Source organism: Peromyscus californicus, unplaced genomic scaffold, assembly GCF_007827085.1.
Source record: "Peromyscus californicus insignis strain IS unplaced genomic scaffold, ASM782708v3 Scaffold_4__1_contigs__length_199733344, whole genome shotgun sequence".
Taxonomy (NCBI): domain Eukaryota; kingdom Metazoa; phylum Chordata; class Mammalia; order Rodentia; family Cricetidae; genus Peromyscus; species Peromyscus californicus.
The window spans coordinates 91,318,377-91,337,501 of NW_026294562.1; the positions used below are offsets into that span (position 1 = coordinate 91,318,377).

Genomic DNA, 19,125 nt, shown 5'->3' on the forward strand with positions numbered 1-19,125 from the left:
CTTGAAGCAGTGAACACAGGAGCTCTAGAAGGGTGGGGCCTGACCACCTCATCCTCCCCACCTCCCCTTCTCATTTTTATTCATCCATATGTGTGTGTCTACGGAAGTATATGCCACATGCATGCAAGTACCCATAGGGGTCAGAAGAGGGCACCCACCCCGTTCTTTCTTTATACTTGATGATGTAGGCTAGACATGGTGTGCATGCCTGCAGTCTCAGCCCTTGGGAGGCTGAGGCAAGAGGATGGAGAGTTTGAGGGCAGCCTGGGTTATACAGCAAGAGATTATTTCAGAACAAGAATAAATAAATAAATAAAGCAAGAAGCAAAGCCATGGAGAGAAACCAAAGAGCCAACAGGACAGAACAAGTGTCCAAACAAGGCTGGGGGTGAAGAACCCTGAAAACCAGTCTACCAGGCACTGTGCTAAGCATGATGTGTGTGCATACATATATATACATATATACATGTGTGTGCATTCCTCAGGCATCCCCCGCCCACACACAGTCACGTCTCAAGAACCCTTTTCAGAAGATTTACAGGGGTTATTCAACTTTATAGATGTAAGACTGAGATTCAGAAAAAAAAATCAAAATCTTGACCACCATCCTGAATTAGCTCATGGGAGAACTGGGTCTCTGCTCATCTCTGATGGCACAAACAGTGAGTGTGCCCCTCCGACAAAGGGCACAGTGTGAGACTCCCAAGTGATGGCATCTCTATGTTCCACAAGGACAAGGAGTCCCCATCTCTGGTAACTGACCTCCTAGGGAAGGAGTGGGGCCAAATGAAGGATGACATTTGCGGAAGGAAAAGATTCAGCTGATCATATTCTGGGCAAAGGTCTCCCACCCCATCATGTTTGAAACATATCTGTGTGGATGGGTAGTCACACAAGGTCAAAGACAAAGAAGGTGCCCCATGGTTTCTCTTTCCCTTCCCCGCTCGCATGGGTTCTAGCAGGACAGTATCTTCTCTCACATCTGCTGATACTGCCAGTCCATGCTGCCCGGGGGAAGACAGGAGAGAAATCACGGTCTACAGGTACGTACATTAATGATGACGCCTTTGTCCAGCAGGCTCTGTTTCTTGGCCGTCATGACAAAGTAGTGGGTACAGTCCTTGTAGTAAACAATGTTCTCGAGATCAATCCCTGGAAGGAGAAACATTCAGACTCAGTTTACCAACCTGCACCTTGCTTCATTCCAGCTCTCATTATGTATGTGCAGAAGATGCATATAAGAGAAACAGGAAAGACTTAGCAGGCTGGAGAAGGTAGAAGAGAGGACCAGAAGTCACCCAGACCAAAGCAGCTAGTTTTTCTGATTGCACAAAGACATGTTCAAAAACAAAGCAACCAAACAGCAGAAACGACCACAGGTGTCCAGTATTCCTAAGTTAAAGCTAGACAGAAAGTGTTATAGGAAGTGCTGGACAGGACCATGAATGCTCAGGCCACGTCCACTGTCTACTCCACAAAGTATGTCTATCATGTCCTCGCTTGCATGAGAAAACCCAGGTCAACAGAACAATAGCTCTAGGTTAAAGGCCTAGATTGCATCCTGGTATATGGGTGTGTGCCTGTGCCTATGTGTAGGCCAGAAGACAACCTCAGGTATCATTTTTCAGGTACCTGCCTCCTTGAGACAGGGTCTACCATTGACCCAAAGCTCAGCAACTAGACTAGACTGGCCAGCCAGTAAGTCTCAGGGATGCTCCTGTCTCCATGCCCTAGAGCTGGAATGAAAAACATATACTACCACACCCAACATTTTTGCGTGGGTCCTGGGAATTGAATTCAGATCCTCAGTGGAGCCATCTCCCCAGCCCTAGACCTCATCTTTTGTCCTTTCCATGGACAGCAACATATGTACATAATAGGATTCTGTACTTAAGATCATGTTGTGAGATGATCACTTGGCTCTGTGTTCTCAAAGGGATGCCAGGAGGCTCAGCCAGAGCCACTGGCTTCACCTGAGAACTTAATAGAAAGTCAAATTGTCAGGGCTGCTAAATTAGAAACTGGGGGTAGGGCCAACACCTTACATCTTAAGCTCCCTGGTTGACTTTAACGATCACTAGAACATGAGACCCTCTGGCTTAGTTTATGTGAAGGGAAGCAAAAGGCACACAGTGACCTCAAAACACCCACACAAGGTGTGCTGGGTAACCATAGCAACACCCTTATTATTACAGTAAAATAGGAAACAGCCATGCATGCAGAAGGCCCCCAAGAGAATCAAAGGAAATTCATTGCTGTCACTGATGTGAGACAATGACTTACGGTGTAACAATGGCCAAGTTTAAAGGAAGCTCATGAAAGCTTTGGAGAAACACACACAATGTCCTATCATAGTCCCTATTTGGTGGTTTGGGTATTTATTTTCTTTGTTTCTAAGGGGAAGGAAGGGCTGGAAAATTAAGTATTAAATCATTCAAAGGATATAATACTCTGGAAAGGAAATATTAAAACTTGTAATAATAAATTGTGGAGGCTCAGAGGGACATAAGATGGCAAATACTATTGTGACCAGCAAGAGGCAGAGCCTGGCTCAGCAACTTGGCCCACTCCTAGAGGATGAACCTTATAGAAAATGATTCCATGGAAAGTGGTACCACAATAGGAAACTCATGGGAGATGGAGTTAAAGTTTAAGTGAACATGTGTGTCTTTGTGGGTCACAGGGTCTTTGTTACAAATACAGTGGAACCAGCCGTAGACAATGCATGTCCATGGCTGCATTGTGAAATCACAGCCCTTGCCAAAGGACATTGAAACCTGAATGTCCTGTCATCTCAGTGTACCATGAAACATGATCCTTTTGAGTTTTTTTCCTCCCTTTGACCCCCTGAACACAGAAAACCATTCCCATCTCAGAGATAATACCAAAGCCACGGGTCATCCACAGTCCTCAGGCTTGGATGCCAAGAGATGCCACAGTCCCCCAAACCTACCATCAGGACTATATTTAAGATGTGATGTTGAATTAGAAAATGAGAAACGTAGGCAATATTTACAATGTGCTCAGAAAGGGAGAAGAAAAAGTATGGATACATTGATCAGAACTGGAGCCACGTGAAATAAGTGTGCAGGTGGCTCTGACAGGAAGTGTCAATAGACCAGTGCAGACTGGGCCGTAGGAGAGTATTCATAATTTACTTCTTTTATAGACAGGGACTCCTAGAGTTGAGGCTGGCCTCAAAACTATTATGTAGCTGGTGCTAGCCTTGAACATCTAGTTTTCCTGCCTCTACCTTCCAAATGTTGAGGTTACAGGCATATGCCCCCATGCCTGGTAAGAATAGAGGCCTTAATTTAACATTATCATTGCACTGCTTTTTCAAGGAACAGTGTGCATTTTTGGTCAGGTTATAAAGAAAGCCAATTTCTCTTTGCTTCTCCTCTTACCCTTATGAGCACCTGTTGCTCATTTACTGGCTTTCTGGCCCCAAAGAATCTAAGTCTTGGATTGCTGATCTGGTTGGCCCCATGTTGGGTGCCATTTGTAGCTGAAGTTTTCCTGGTCCTGCCTGGCCCACGGTCAGGACAAATCTCTCTCACCTTCCAGTCCCGCAGCCACTCAGACCCAAGCACACACACACAGAGACTTATATTACTTATAAACTGTATGGCCTTGGCAGGCTTCTTGCTATTTAGTTTTTATATCTTAAATTAACCCATTTCTATAAATCTATACCTTGCCACGTGGCTCATGGTTTATTGGTACTTTACATCTGTTTCTCATGGTGGATGGTGGCAGTGGCTGGCAGCGTCTCCCTGCCTCCTCAGCCTTCCATTTCCCAGAATTCTCCTCTCTCCTTGTCCCGCCTATACTTCCTGCCTGGCTATTGGCTAATCAGCACTTTATTTATCAATCAATTATCCATAGCATGTGTGGGGTCCTTATCTTGTCTCATAGGGAAAGGCATTTGATGTGCTGCACAAAGCACCTGGGAATCTTCAGGTTCTCCCCTCAGACTATAGGCTCTCTCCTCAGAATGCCCCCAGCATCTCATGCTGAATTAGGCACAGCCTTTCCAACTACCTCTTGTTATAGCACTTTATGTGGGTACCCTCTTTGGATAGGGAGGGGTGGGGCTAACATTGACTTTGTATTCCACAATGATGAGCACCAGTGAACAACAGACACTCAGTAAATGCCCATCAGTAAATTCTATAATCTATTTCCACACACAACATTCAGAACATTCTCTCAAGATTCCCTCTTTTCCTTGAAGGGCCTCTGGACATTCACTGTACTGAGAGAAATCTTTGCTCCCAGACTCCAGTCCCAGTGACCCCTGGAAGCCAGTGGGCCCCGTGAACAGTTTGGAAATCTTGGACAAGGGACTAGGGAGATGGCTTAGTCAGAAAAATGTATGCTGGGCAAATATTGCAGAATGGAATTTGATTCCCAGAATCCACGAGTTGGGGGAAGGCCGCCATGGTATTGTAACCCCAATGTTTCACAGAAACAGACACCTGGGGCTCATTGGCCATTCAACCTAGCCTACTTGTCAAGCATTAGGTCAGTGAGGCTTTTTCTCAGGAAAAAAAAAGTGGACAGCATCTGAAGAATGATGGTTGAGGTTGTCATCTGACCCCCACACATGTGTTCACACATGCATACATATGCACGCACACACACACACACACACACACACACACACACACACGCACACTCACAGCAACTGTGAATAGGGTCTGGTTTAGAGATGTGAAGTCTTAACTGTTTTTCCTTTTTTTTTTAAAAAAAAGATTTATTTATTTATTATGTATACAATATTCTGTCTGCATATATTCCTACATCCCAGAAAAGGGCACCAGATCTCATTATAGATGGTTGTGAGCCATCATGTGGGTTCTGGGATTTGAACTCAGGACCTCTGAAAGAGCTGCTGGTGCTCTTAACCTCTGAGCCATCTCTCCAGCCTACCTGTTTCTTCTTTAAGGTCCTGAAAGAACTTCTGGTTGAAGATGAAGGCCACGCCACTGATCTCCTCCACCTTGGCCTCGGCCGTGCTGTTCCTGTTTATGAAGTTGGCAGTGATGGCAATGGCCAGCTTCCCTCGGAACTCCTTCCTCCTGAACCCTGCAGAAGGGAAAGGATAGATGGGTCAGTCCTCTAGGTTGGGTGGGAACTCAGACAACATTGCTGAGGACACTTCTCAGTGCCCCACAGACAAGGGGGACAGGGGCTCTGGAGCAGGCAGAGGCACCAGGCTTGTTCCCGCAAGAGGCATTTTGAAGTCAGTGTGGCTCTGTTCTTTCCTATACTGTTGGACCATATGGGCTGCTTACATATCCACAGGCCAGTGGCCAAAATGATCTGTGCAGGAGGCTACCGTAGAGCTCAGCCCTCTGTAAACACTCTGAGTATGTCACTGAACACTTAAGACGCTTTGGCATTGGAGCCTTCCATGAGTCAAATGATTTTGTTAGCATTTTAAATGGAGAAGAAAACCTTTTGAAAAATAGGATTAGACTGAACTCCCATAGGACAGGGATGCTAAAACATTTTCTTTATATCTTCGTTGTTATGGGTCGTATTGCATTGTCATTTCCCCACCACATATATGTGGTGAAGTCCTAACCCTTGGTGTCTCTGTATGTGACAATGGAGATGGGGTCATTATAGATGTGCTTAGTTAAGATGAGGTCTACTGGAGTAGAATGGGTCCTCTGCTGTAACATGGCTGACGTCTTTATTCACAGGGAAAGCTGGACACACATACACACTGCGGGAGATGCTCCATATAGATGAAGGCAGAGCCGGGATGGTGCTTCTGAAGGCAACATCAAGGCCTAGCAAAGGAAACCAGTACACTAGTTCCCAGGAGCTGGTGCCTAGGATGTACGCTGGCTGGTTTACGTCTTGACATAAACCTAGACATACCTGGGAAGAAGGAATCTCAACGGATGAATAGCCCCCCATCAGACTGGCCTGGGGGTACATCTGTGGTGGCATTTTCTTGATTAGTGATTGATATAGGAGGGTTCAACCTATAGCAGGCTGAGCATAGACCCGAGGCTTTCAAGTATTCTGACCCGTATTTTTCCCAAACCACCAGAGCAATCCCACAAATCATACATGTATTCACACTGGCAGATTTAAGTGCCCTGACAGATATTGCTGTGAGAAGATGGGTACAGGAGTGGGGGCAGGGCAAGTAGAGACTTGGCAGAGTGAGGGGCAGACAGGAGAGGCCTGAGCTGGAGGACCACACATTCAGAATTTTCTGAGATCAGACTTATTTCAGTCCGTGCATTCTATCCTCAGAGAATGAGTTTTCCCAGCCATGCATCTTCAGCTTGGGACCCTTGACAGGGGCAAATTCAGAAACCACAACTCCCCCTACTCTAAGAGATGCCACTGGTACCATGCTGTTTTTCAACCATAGTCTCAGACAACATTTTCAGTATAAATGAGTACATGAAGCCTGTCTGCTGCACTCAGAGAAGCATGGCTTTGAATCCTGACAGTTTTCCTAGCTGCCCGGCAGTGGGTGTGCTTAAGAGTTATGAAGAGGGCCCCACTGTTGATTGGGAGAGTACTTGAACATGAGCGGATGCCATTAAAATCTTGAGATGTTTGCTTTAGATGAGGTGAGAGGAGAGTACCTTGGCTAACACAGCAGCAGGTGCTCAGTGAGTTTGTGTTGACTTTTCCCACAGTGTCCTCCCTTTAAGAAGCATTTTCACAGAAAAGCCCTCCCCCACTCCTTGCCTCTGTGCTCTGAGAGGTTCTGCTACCCATATTCTCATTTGGGGATGCTTAGGTCCAGCGCGAGAGGGAAAGTGGAATGGCCATCCTCACACGCTCAGCCTCAGGCAGGACAGAACAGACTGACCTCTACTCTTAGCCAAAGCATCTGCCATCTTGATCACCCTTCTCTGGTTCCCCTCATTATCTCTCAGCTCTAGCCCCGAAGAAGAATCCTCACCTTCCAGAGTGTTCCTATGGCCGTCAGCACCAACGATGACGTCAAACTCAAAGTCAGACAGGGCGTGGTCTGCAGGGAGGAATTCTGCCCGCCAGCCGACTTCTACCGGGGCAGAGAGACTATTAGATGAGCTGACAGAGGCAGGCTGAGAGAGTGATGCCACCCCTCCCTGCTGGCCATGAGAAATGGATAATGACCCAATGGAGTCTCCCTAAGAAAGGCCCAGGCATCAGGTATATACAGCCTCTTGACACTGTGACACAATGCTGTCATCTACAAGGTTCATGGTTGAGAACTGTGCAATTGAGGCTTTTTTAATGTCAAAAAGCTCCCATAATATTTTAATAAACTTACTATTTCCTCTTTGGCCATATTCATAATTATCTTGGGAAGCATGTGGTTCCCAGGCCGCAGCTAGGCACCCCTGGACAGTCCATATCTAGGTTCTCTGTGGTTTTGTATCAGTGCAATCCAGCACAAAGCTAAAAGGAACTGCCAGCTCCACGCCTGGTCTGACTGAACTGTGCTAGGATGCTAACCTTCAGCAATCTCAAACCAGGCTGCCTGGTCCCTGCTATATCACACCAGATTCACCCGTATTCGGCCCATATTCAATGGCTTCTCATTGTCAAGCAGGTCCCAGGGGGTGTGGGAGATGCTGGGAAGCCACTTCGCATTTCTGCTTCTTGCTCCAAGGGTTTGCTGCTTGTCGAAACACACTCTCAGGGCAAGCCTGGCTGGGTCCTCAGAATTAGGACCGACTACCCAGCAGAGACGTTTCAACAGGAGCACACAGTCTCTGAGTGTCCCAAATGATAGTGTCTTGTTAGAAAAGCAAGGAAATCCTCCCCAAATTGTCAAATATACTAGGCTGAGGCCAGGAGAAATTCCATGGGAAACAGCAAAGCCTCCAATACACACTGTCTCAAAACTCAGCATTTCCAAGGCAAGAGGCAATAATGATAGTAAGATATAAAACCTGGATGACAAATTCCATGTCTATGGTGTGTAAAAGAGATCAGAATTTGATTTCCTTTTTTTCTATTTTTTTTATAAGGTAGGTTCTCAGTATGTAGCCCAGGTTGGCCTTGAACCCACAACCATCTTGCCTCAGTGCTGGGATTATAGGTATGTACCACCATGTTCAGTTAAAATATCAGAATTTAAGTATGCATAATAAGAAAGAAGAGTATTATCAAGACATTTTATGGTCTATAAATTAAAACTCAATAAAATTAAAAATACTGCTAGGTATGATGGCGTACCTGCAATACCTGTAATCCTAGCATTCAGAAAGAAGTTCAAGGGTCATCTTTGGCAACATAGCGAGTTTGAGGTCAGTATGGACTACATAAGACTATCTCAGGAATAATACATATGTTGTGGTGGTTTGAATGAAAATAACCCCCATAGGCCCTTAGGGAGTGGCACTATTGGGAGGTGTGGCCTTGGAGGAAGTGTGTCACTAGAGTGGGCTTTGAGGTTTTGGAAACTCAAGCCAGTCCCAGTGACTTTCTCTTCCTGCTATCTGCTGATGGAGATGTAGAACTCTCAGCTACCTCTCCAGCACCATGACTGCCTGCATGCTGCCTTGCTTCCCGCCATGATGATAATGGACTAAACCTCTAACTGCAAGCAAGCCCCAGTGAAATGTTTTCCTTTATAAGAGTTGCTGTGGCCAGGCTGTCTCTTCACAGCAACAAAACCCTAAGACATATGTATTCCAAGAAATATCTACGGCCTTTGTTTTACAGCTGTTCTAGAAGTCTCAATTTCTTTACTGTATTTTAAAATATTTTGCGGGCACAGCAGGCACATCCACCCATCTGTGTGCGGACTGGCACACACATGCTGAAGCTTGTGTGAACTTTATTACACTACCAGGTCTGTCTTCTTTCCTGCCACTGGCCGGATGTCGTTTGTCAAAGCTGCATCTTCCTAGGGGCTGAGTAACCAAATTATAGGCTTCATGGCGCACATAGTATTTCCACCATCACCCCCGCCCTTGTCGGGAGCTGAAGAATAAGCCCAAAGCCACAGAAATGGTCAAAAAAGGTAAAGTATTTGTCAGTGGAAGTATGCCAAACAGCTCCCAGCAAAAATAACTTGCAGAGATAGCCTCTGAAAGCTACCAGCACTGCTGCCCGCTTGGAGTATCTGCCTTCAAGGCAGGGAAGGAGAATCACACTGTACTTTGATTTTCTTGGTCTTCAGGAGGCTCTAGAACCCTCACGAATTCCACATTCACGTGGATTTCCACTCCCAACATCAGGGCCACCTTGAACAGGATGAGCTGCAGTTGACGGATACCTGTCAGGAAGGAAGGGAAGGGAGAGAGAGGACTGTCAGGAGCAATGCTTGAGCACCACCTGGATGTGAGTACCAGGCAGGTGTGGCTCACCGTATCAGCTGAGTTTGCACCAAGCACTCAGGTCTTTTCATTCATCCCACACAGCGGCCTTTGGGGAACCTTCTTATTTTCATTTAATAGAGGAGATTTTGAGACTTGATAAAGTCAAGTGACTGCCCAGGGCCACACAGAAGCAAAAAGCGGAGCGGAGCCAGTTCAGTCTGACCCGACAGCTTGGCTCTAGCTGTACCAGGCTGTTCTAAGTAGGAAGAGCTGTCTGTCCTTCCTTCACCTTTGCTGAGCCGGGCTCTGATCGGATGAGATAAAGATGGAGAGAGGAGGAGACAGTGAGAGTCAGGGGCCATAAGGGAAGTCAGAGATCAAAGGGCTCATTGGATGCAGCCCATGCTCAAAGCTCCTCCATCTCCAACGGGAAGGGGCAAGGCAGGGAATTCTCCCCACCAACTGTGCTCAATGCTCTCCACTTTTTACCATGTCAGATGCCTTCAGTGAGCGCAACCTTGTTTGTCCCCCACCGCTCAGCACAAATGGGCATGCCTCCAACTATTTTTCTGCACAGTGAGAAGTTGTAAACTTGCTGTGGGCGTCTCTGTATTGAGTGGGCGTAGCTCATTTAATATTCACTGAGCACCCACAATGTGCCAGGTGCCATTTTAGTCACAGGAAGATGGCACATGCTGTCTAATGGAGGAAGCAGATGGACAGAATGCCGGGGCTTGGACTGGGGCTGCAAGAGAGGAGCAATTGGGAGCATCAGATTCGCTGGACAGACTGAGAACAATGAGGGCCACATGAGGCCAGGGCACCCCGGAGCCAGGAAGCTGCTGGGTAAAAATCTCTTTAGTGTGGCAACAGAAAGGAAGCAGACAACCATGGGAGGAGTATGAATGGACAGACAGACAGTCCACACTTCCTCTTCTAGAACAAACCCTTTGAGCTAAGGAACAATAATGGGGTCCCCACAGAAGGCAGGGTCCAGGGTGAGGAGCAGGAAGACTGGTGATGGGGAAGGGGGAAGAAGGAGGAGAGAAATCCAAGAGGGATCAGAGTTGGAAGGTGGGCTAGCTCTGTTTCTGTCCTGGGGGCGCTAAGAAAGGAAGATAAGTGTGTAAGGGGCAGGCCAATGACCTCTCTTCATCAGGCATAGGACACAGACCGCTGCTAAGATCCTAGGGCTGGAAGAACAGGGGTGGGGAGTGGAGCGTTCTAACACAGTACTAAAGAGAAGTGCTGAGCAATGCTGAACCTGAGGGCGCAGCTGTGGCTGGAGACCGCCCACAGTCTGAGCAGAAGCCAGACAGCTGGGTTTAGAGAGCCCAGGCCACAACCTGCTAAGGAGACAGTCCTTCCAGGGGAGGCTTGGCCACACCTTACTCACATTGTCGAGGTCCCTGGCTTCCAGTACACAGTGGGTGCTCTATAAGTTCCCACCTCCATTCTAACAGGACTTGCCTTGACGATGCCACATCCTCTTAGCACTGTGCTCAAAGCTGTGCTCCACATTCTAACCAACAGACCTTCTTCTCTGGGTGGGTCAGAGCATCCCGCCAGCTCATGCTGTGGCTTTCTGGGCAAATACAAATTTCTTTCCATTGGACTCCTGGAATTTTCTCATCCCAAAGTGGGAATAAACTCTGGGGCTGCTGCTGGTAAATTCTTCTGTGTCTGAATAAATTATACCCTTAGCAGCTGATAATTCTCTCCAGTCCCACCCACACCCCACTCACTTTTCCCATCAATTCTGGTCTCATATGGACATGGCTCTTTGGGCTCCCTTCTCACCCATCCCCATGGAAATGTACAAGGTTCTTAGGTTTGAGGACCACACATGGCACCCTGTTTACTATATGCCACAAAGCACTTTAGTCCTTACTACACAGCAGATATAGTGCTACCATGTTACAAACTTGACCCCAGGTACCCTTAGCAATTCAAGGAGACAAGATTAATCCTGTTTTATAGGAGATAAAATCGAGGTCTGAGGAAGGTAAGGAATTTTAACCAAGTAAGGAAGAAATAAAAGAGACATACTTTGTGTTTAATTCACTTGATTCCCATGTGACCTGCCTGACTTCCATAAGTCCCACTGTAATAGAGATGATGGCTAGAGACCTCTTCCCTGCGAAGCTCAGAGGAGGAGGGAGGCTATCTCTCCAAAGCTGGTATGCACAGATCTTGCCTCAAGATGCCAGGAGTGACCAATGGCAGAACAGGAGCCATACTCCACAGGGGCATTCAGAGACTGCCCAGCATCAGGTCTACATCCTCAACTTCCCTTCCCAGCCTCCACCAAGGCACACCATGCAGCCTTCTCTCGTCAAAGCTCTCAGGAGCACTGGTAAGCAGTCTGTCAGAGATTACACATCCAATTACATCACTCCTCTCATCTGCCACCTGCCCTGCTCCCCAGGACTAGCAGCACAATGTCCAAATGCCTCTGCACAAGGAAGTCTCAACCATCTGGCCCTGTTAGAGCTTTTGTGAGTTCTCTCTTTAAATTCCTCCTGGGAATGTGACTCACTCTATTAGAGCACATTTTATTACTGACAAAAATCTTAGTGTACTCCCGGAGCGTACAGACTCGGCTGCTTACCTCAGGGCTTTGTATTTCATTCATCCACTCAACAGATGTTTATTGTTCATCTATTATGTGTCAAGCACTTAGGCCCTGGAGACAGGTCTTTTGGCAAGCAGTATGTGCCAGAGTCTGTGACCAATGGGATATAGCACAGAGCCCAGAATAACCCACAAAGTAGCCTTCATGGTCTGAATGTGAAATGTCCTCACAGTCTCATGTGTTTTGACATTTGATCCCCATCCAGTGGTACTGTTCTAGGAGACTGTAGGACCTTTAGGAGATGTGGCCTAGCTGGAAGAAGTGAGTCACTGGGGTAGGAGGGGAGCTTAATGCTTATAGCCTGGCCTTTCTGCTGGGCTGCTCATCATTTCCAGATCTGCCCAGGTATGAGCTATCAGCCATGCAGCTGCTTGCCTTTTTGACTTCCCTGACATGATAGGCTGTGTCCCTTCAAACCATGAGCCCGAACAAACCTCTCCTCAAGTTGATTCCTGCGAAGCATTTGACCACAGGCAGAGCAAAGTAACTAATGCATAGTCCTTCAGGTAACATCTGTTAGTTGGATGTATGGATCCTCAAGGACCAGTGGGGGCTCCCATATATGACAAGATGGGTCCACCCACAGTGAGACCTGGACCTTCATGAAGTACCCCACCCCAAGCCCCACTCACTGATGTGGTCGATGGAACCAGCACAGAATTTCCCATAGAACTTCTTGGCTCCTAGGCCGCGCAGGTCGTGGATGGTAAAGGGCCAGAGGTGCAGCACATTGTTCCGGGAGAAGGTGTCCCTCTTCTCCACTACAACCACTTTGGCTCCCAGGTAGGCAAGTTCAATGGCAGTGCGCAAGCCACACGGTCCTCCTCCGACAATGAGACACTGTGGAGGAGAAGGAGACACTTAGCAACCTTGAGCGTCCAGGCAGTGCCATCACTGAGGTACGACCTCACCAGCCACGTCATCCTGGGCATCTGCTAGGGTCTGTCATTTATCTACCCAGTGTATGTTCCCTGTGGGTCCATCACAGACTAGACACTGTTCAAGTCCTGGGAGGACACAGAAGGGGATTTTTGGAGAAGGTACCATAAGATACGTAGGAGGTTCTGAGTAAGGCGGAACCAGATCTGATCCCAGCCCTGGTACACCACCTCTTAGTTTCCTCTCCTGTGAACTGGATCTATGAAGTGCTGCTTTTCTTCAGAGGGCTGTTGTCAATGGGATCACCTTTGGGAAGTATATTGGGCTGGGGAAGTGGTTCAGCTGTAGGGCGCTAGCCTAGCATGTGCAAGGCCCTGAGCTACGTGTCCCCAGCAGCACTAAATAAATACACAGTAAAAGAAGGAAGTGCTTCCGAGTCGCGAAAGTGTGTGGAACATCATTCTTGTGACCGAAGGCTAGCCAATAGTTCCTTAGGACCAAGAGCCAAACAACAAGAGAAAATATTGACCATCTGGATTTCAGCAAGATTAAAAACTTCGGTGCTGGGGCTGGAGAGATGGATCAGTGGCTAAGAGCATTCTCTGTTCTTCTAGAAGCCAGAGTTCCATTCCCAGCACCCATGTCAGGCGGCTTACAACCACCTGTAATTCCAGCTCAGAGGATCTGACACCCTCCTCTCGCCCATCATGCACCAGCACACAGATCTGACACCCCCCCCATACACAAATAAAAATAAATCTTAAAATAAAACTGATGTTTCAAAAGATATTTTTGCCCAGGAAGTGAAAAGAAGACAGTTAGGGCGGCACACGCCTGTGAGCCCAGGCCAGCCTGTCTCACCCCACCCCCTCCCCAGCCTGGCAAAGGAAAGGAAACAAGGGAAGACTGTCCCACTGATGGGAGAAAACATTTGCAAACCACATAACTGATAAGTCCTGATAACGTACTTGTATTAATATGCATAAAAATTTGACAGCTTAAAATGAAAAATAAATTAAAATACCTGAGTAAGCCCCGAGAAAGAACTTAGATAGCATTTTTCCCCCAGTAAAGATATACAAAGAGTCAGTAAGTAGATAAAAAGACCTCAACACTATTAGTCATCAGAGAAATGCAAAAGTAAGCCAAGGTGAGTGGCCACTCTTTCGTCGCTAGTAAAGGTTCTAATTTGATGGAGGCACAAGAATCAGGAGCTGGAAATACTCAAAGTTCACCATCTTGCTAGTGCAAATGATTTCAAACAGTCTGCTATAGCAATTCCTCTATCAGTTAAACCCAGGGGTACCATATTAGTCAGCCATCCCACTCCTAGGTACATAGACTCAAGAGAATCAAAGACATCTCCATGAACATCAAGGGAAGGATTATACATATTAGCCCCAAATTGCAAACAACTTGTGAGCCTATGAATTAATGGATAAGCAAGATACAGGTGTGATATCGGGGTGCCTATATGTATTTGCATGTGTGGGTGCAGGTATACGTGTGTGGGGGCCCAAAGTTGACATCAGGAGTCTTCCTCAATTGTTCCCCCTTATTCAAGTGACCCTAGGGCTTGCTGATACAGAATAGTCTAGTCAGCCATCCTGCTTTTGCTCTGGGGATCCCTGATACCTGCTTTCTGAACACTGGAATTACAGATGGGCTGCCACACCCAGCTGGTGCTGATTTGGGTTTGGGGGTCTGAACTGCAGAATAGGCAATCTGTATAGACAGAAAGATTGGTGTGATAAGGTTAAAGGGAAGGGAAGATTGGGAAGTGAATGCTACCGGGTACATGGCTTCCTTTTAGAATGTTCTGGAATTAGGCAGTGGTGATAGTTATATCCTTTAGTAGGATAAATCTTATAGTATGTTGGTTATATTACATACAATAAAACAGTGAAACCCTATCTAAAATCAAAATGGACTGGCGATAACTCAGCAGTTAAGAGCATTGGCTGCTCTTCGAGAGGACCCAAGTTCAATTTCCAGCACCCACACAATGGCTCACAACCACCTGTAACTAGTTCCAGGGCATCCGATGCCTTCTTCTAGTCCCTATGGGCACTGTTTGCACGTGGTACACACACATACACACAGATACTCAAATATACACGTAAAATAAGTATTAAAAAAATAAAAACTTCCCAGTGGTAGAATCCCAGGACCCAATTCTAGGTAATGTTAGACAAACAAAAATTGTGGTAATTAGAGAAAGGCATGCCACACATTGGTATGAATGTTGGATTATTATTTCTTTTTTTACAAAGTTTTAAATTTTATTATTCATATGGGTGTTTTGCCTGTGGATATGTTTGTGCATCAGGTGTTTGCCTAAGTGCCTATGGAGGCCAGGAGATGGTACCAGAGCGCTTGAAACTGGAGTTACAGGTGGTTTCAAGGCACCATATGGATGCTGGGAATTGAACCTGGATCCTCCAAAAGAGTAGCCAGTGCTCCTAACCACTGAGCCATCTCTCCAGCCCTGAATGTTGGAGTCTTATTACTGAAAACTAACACCTGTTTCTAGAGACTCCCAGGCCATGGGGTAAATCTGGACTTTGAAATAAAGAACTACAATGTCTTATGGTTCATCTATTTCATGCTCAGAAAGAGAAAAGCTAAGTCTGCCTGGTAGAATGCCAGGAGAGGAGGGGCTTCCCGTGTCATCCTCATCATCATGGTAGCCCACATCTGTGGTGCACTCACTCACAGTCGTGTGCTTGACTTCTCAAATTCAGGAACTGTTATTGCTCATAGAAGAGAACTTTCATTCTGACCATTTCCCAAATGGGAAAAGCAGGGCACAGAACTGCAAGGTCACTAACTGGTCCATGGTGTCAGATTGAAAGGGGGCAGAGCCAGGATCGAAACCCAGATGGTCTTGCTTCCAAGTCTACCATGCACTCCTGCTTCTGGTTTGATGGAAATAATGAGAAAACCAAACATCTCAGCCGCTGGAGCCCATTTGGAGAAAAAGGGGTGAGGGGTGAGAAAAGAGGAGAGTAGTCTGCACCCAGATGCTGAAGGTCTTAAACGCATTGGTTTTCTTGGCACCGGGCCGTGGGTGAAGAAGAGACAAGGCCCATATACCAAGTCATGCATGTTGAAGAAGACCATGTCCTTCTCCAGAGAGGACACAGTCTGTTAGGACAGAAGAGGAGGCACATGGTGATGTAGATAGTCACACTGACATCTAATTTTCTTCAGTGCTGTGTAAGACCCGAAAGCATGGCGGTAGCCCAGCAGTGGCAGGAGTTCACAGGTGAGTGTGTGTGCGGGGTGGGTGGGGTGGACATGGGGGTGTGGGGTATGTGCGAATAGCTGAAGCTGTTCAGCAAGTCAATAAGCGAGGCCTTCACCCACTTCTCGCTCACTGACGGATGCTGCAGAGACATCTGGAAACTTCCCTCTACTTGGGATTAAATGTTATCTTAGAAACACATCCCTCTTCCTGAGCAAATACTCCATCCTCTCATGTCACTCCCTAGGCCGCCAGGGTCCCGGAGGGAAAGGGCGATCAAGTGTATCAGAGGCTCCCACACTGCAATCAGTGTAGTTTACTGGCTGGAACCTTCCAGAGAGTTTGTAGATACCCAATTAGAGGAAATGAAGTCACTGCTGAGATTTGACTCACCCCCAGAGACTTTGGGGAGTGCGGGGAGGGGGGGAGTGGGAGGGGGACTGGCTTCCTCTCTGGACAGAGGTGCCTGGAGAAAACCAGCTTCCTCAGCCCAGATCTGTACGTTATCTCACCCTCCATGTAGCTTCTTGCTCCACATAGCCAGACAATGACGGTCATTTCAGAACCGGCTCCAAACCCCAGGCTTGTGGGGTTTGCTTTGGGCGAAGTCTGGACCCATTACATGTCTTTGCAGTTACCACATTTTTCCCGTTGGTGAGTTCTGTCACTCCACGGCCAGAGCTGGGCCAGCTGGAGGATGGAGGGTGAGGAGGACAGAGGCCTTCTGCAGTTTCTGTTCACCATGCCTAACCCATCTCTGGTACCCAGACAAGGCAGGAAACCTCTTCTCCAGCCAGGGACTGTTGTACCTCGAGTGTACAAACACTAGCCAGGACTCATGTCCAGTCTTCTTGGCAGCACCTGGGTTCCTGTCAGCGAATGTTTGTTTGGCCTTCCTATCATCCTAGGCTTTGTTGCATATTTTGGGCCTGGAATCTCAGAGATGCCAGTCATACCATGATTTTAATCAAAGCAAATGCCAATGGGCTTAGTTATATCAAGGAAGAAAAATCTCGGCTGGCACAAGGGGGGGGCTGGGGCAGTGGGGGGCAGGACGGTTCCCCTCGGAATGTGCTAGTTATGATTAGAATGGAGACTTGGTATCCTGACAAGTGGCCAAACACCACGCAGCCACGTGTCTGGGCAGAGGAGCAGCACTGGCTTCCTGGGATGCCCGTGGTCAGAGGATGCTCTGGATGACAAGTGTGGCCCAGTAGACTGAACCCAGAGGCAAAGGACCCTCCTCTTTCCACAGACCCACCCAGCAATTGCCACTTAGGTCTGACTTTCGATAGATAGAGCTTCTGGTTAAAACTCAGCCTCAGTCAGCGATTGCTCACTCTGCACAAGCATGAGAACCTATGTTCAGGCCCAGAGCCCATTTTAAAGAGAAAGAGCAAAAAAAAGAGAGTGGGGAGAGGGCCAGAGAGACAGAGACAGAAAGAGAGAGTTGTGTTTGATGTCACACAGCTGTGGGGAGGCAGCGAGCTTGAGACAGGTGGATCTCTGGGCTCACTGACTAGTCAGCCTAATTAAAACGGTGAGTCTCAGGCCAATGAGAGACCCTATCTCAAAAGACAAGGTAAATATCTCCTGAAGAGTGACTCTCAAGGCTGCCCTCTGCCCTCCATACACACACATGAGCAAACATGTGCACCTACCACACATCCATGAACACACACAATGAATGCACACACACACACAAACATGCACACACATAATAAACACACACACACACATGAGTACACACACAGGATTGTGCACACACACACACACACCATGAACACACACAGACATACACACACACAGGAACGTGCACGCACCACACACACACACAGTGAGAGAGAAAGAGAGAGAGAGAGAGAGAGAGAGAGAGAGAGAGAGAGAGAGAGAGAGAGAGAGAGAGAGAGAGAGAATGAGAGAGAGCCAGCCCAAAGGCCTTCCTTGAGTTCCGAGATTAGGCCACACACTCCTCCTATGCTCCTGCTGGCTCAGTCCTTACTGTTGCCCCAGAACAGGCTCTTATGTTATCATTGGCTGGGCCCCAAGAACTGCCCCATCCTCTCTGTGTTATCTGTGTGCCTGAGCTCATCCACTGCCTGGTACGCACAGGAGGCCCAACACAGAGCTGATGGATGAATGAACTTCCCATCCACCCACTCCCCGCCAACTCAGTCCTGGCTTTCTGACCATGAGAGGGATGTTGGGTGCATGCCAGCCAGGGTTAATGTTTGCAGATTCCCACCCAGACAGAAGGAGCAGGGGTCTGCCAAGGCCACCTACATCACGGACATCAGTATTATCTTTGCACTTGGGTGATGTGAATTATTGTTCATTGGGGAGCAGGCAGATCCACCAGCAGCAGGAAATCCACTGTAAAGATAAGCTTGGCAGAGTTCAGGCCTGCACATTCTCAACAAGAGACAAACACTGCATGAAAAAAACAGACTATTTATCAAGGAGCCGGAGTCAGGACAACAGCTAGTGTACCCGGCCAGGAATCTCACACAGAACTCTTGCTGCACTTCAGATGGGGCCCTGAAAGCATGACTCTTTTAAACTTTTATTTATTTTTATGTATATGAGTGTTTTGCCTGCAAGTGCCTGTGAAGGCCGTAAGGTGTTGGATCTTTTGGAATTGGAGTTCCATACAGCTGTGACTTACCATGTGGATGCTGGGAACTGAACCCAGATCCCCTGTGAGAGCAGCCAGTGTTCTTACCCACTGAGCCATCTTGCCAATTCTTTTTTTTTGCATGTGTTTGTGTTGTATATATAGGTGTGTAAGTGTGTTCGCCTATGTAGGTGTAGGCACGTGTGTGTGTGTGTGTGTGTGTGTGTGTGTGTGTGTGTGTGTGCCTGAAGTCTTCCTCAGTCACTTTCCATCTTATTCAAGTGGGCACCGAGCTCACAGACACAGGCTAGTCTAGCTAGCCAGCCTGCTCCCGGTCTGGAGACCCCTGCCTCTGAGCCCAGCTTACAGGTGGGCTGCCACACCTAGCCAGCACTCAGGTGGGTTCTGGAGAGCTGAACTCCAGTTCTCCCGCTTACACAGCAAGAACTTCATA

At 47.5% G+C, this 19,125-nt stretch overlaps 1 protein-coding gene across 4 annotated transcripts in view; it reads right to left on the reverse strand.

Moving 5' to 3' along the window:
- Mical2 (microtubule associated monooxygenase, calponin and LIM domain containing 2) overlaps nucleotides 1–19,125 on the reverse strand; it is a 133,838-nt gene that overhangs the window by 39,756 nt on the left and 74,957 nt on the right. For all 4 annotated transcript variants that reach the window (XM_052714752.1, XM_052714751.1, XM_052714750.1 and 1 more), the window contains 5 exons: nucleotides 12,564–12,771; nucleotides 9,137–9,253; nucleotides 6,944–7,045; nucleotides 4,936–5,091; nucleotides 1,052–1,152 (listed from right to left, as the gene is read on the reverse strand). In XM_052714752.1, coding sequence (XP_052570712.1) covers nucleotides 1,052–1,152; nucleotides 4,936–5,091; nucleotides 6,944–7,045; nucleotides 9,137–9,253; nucleotides 12,564–12,771 — 684 coding nt within the window. The remainder of the gene's footprint in view (nucleotides 1–1,051; nucleotides 1,153–4,935; nucleotides 5,092–6,943; nucleotides 7,046–9,136; nucleotides 9,254–12,563; nucleotides 12,772–19,125) is intronic.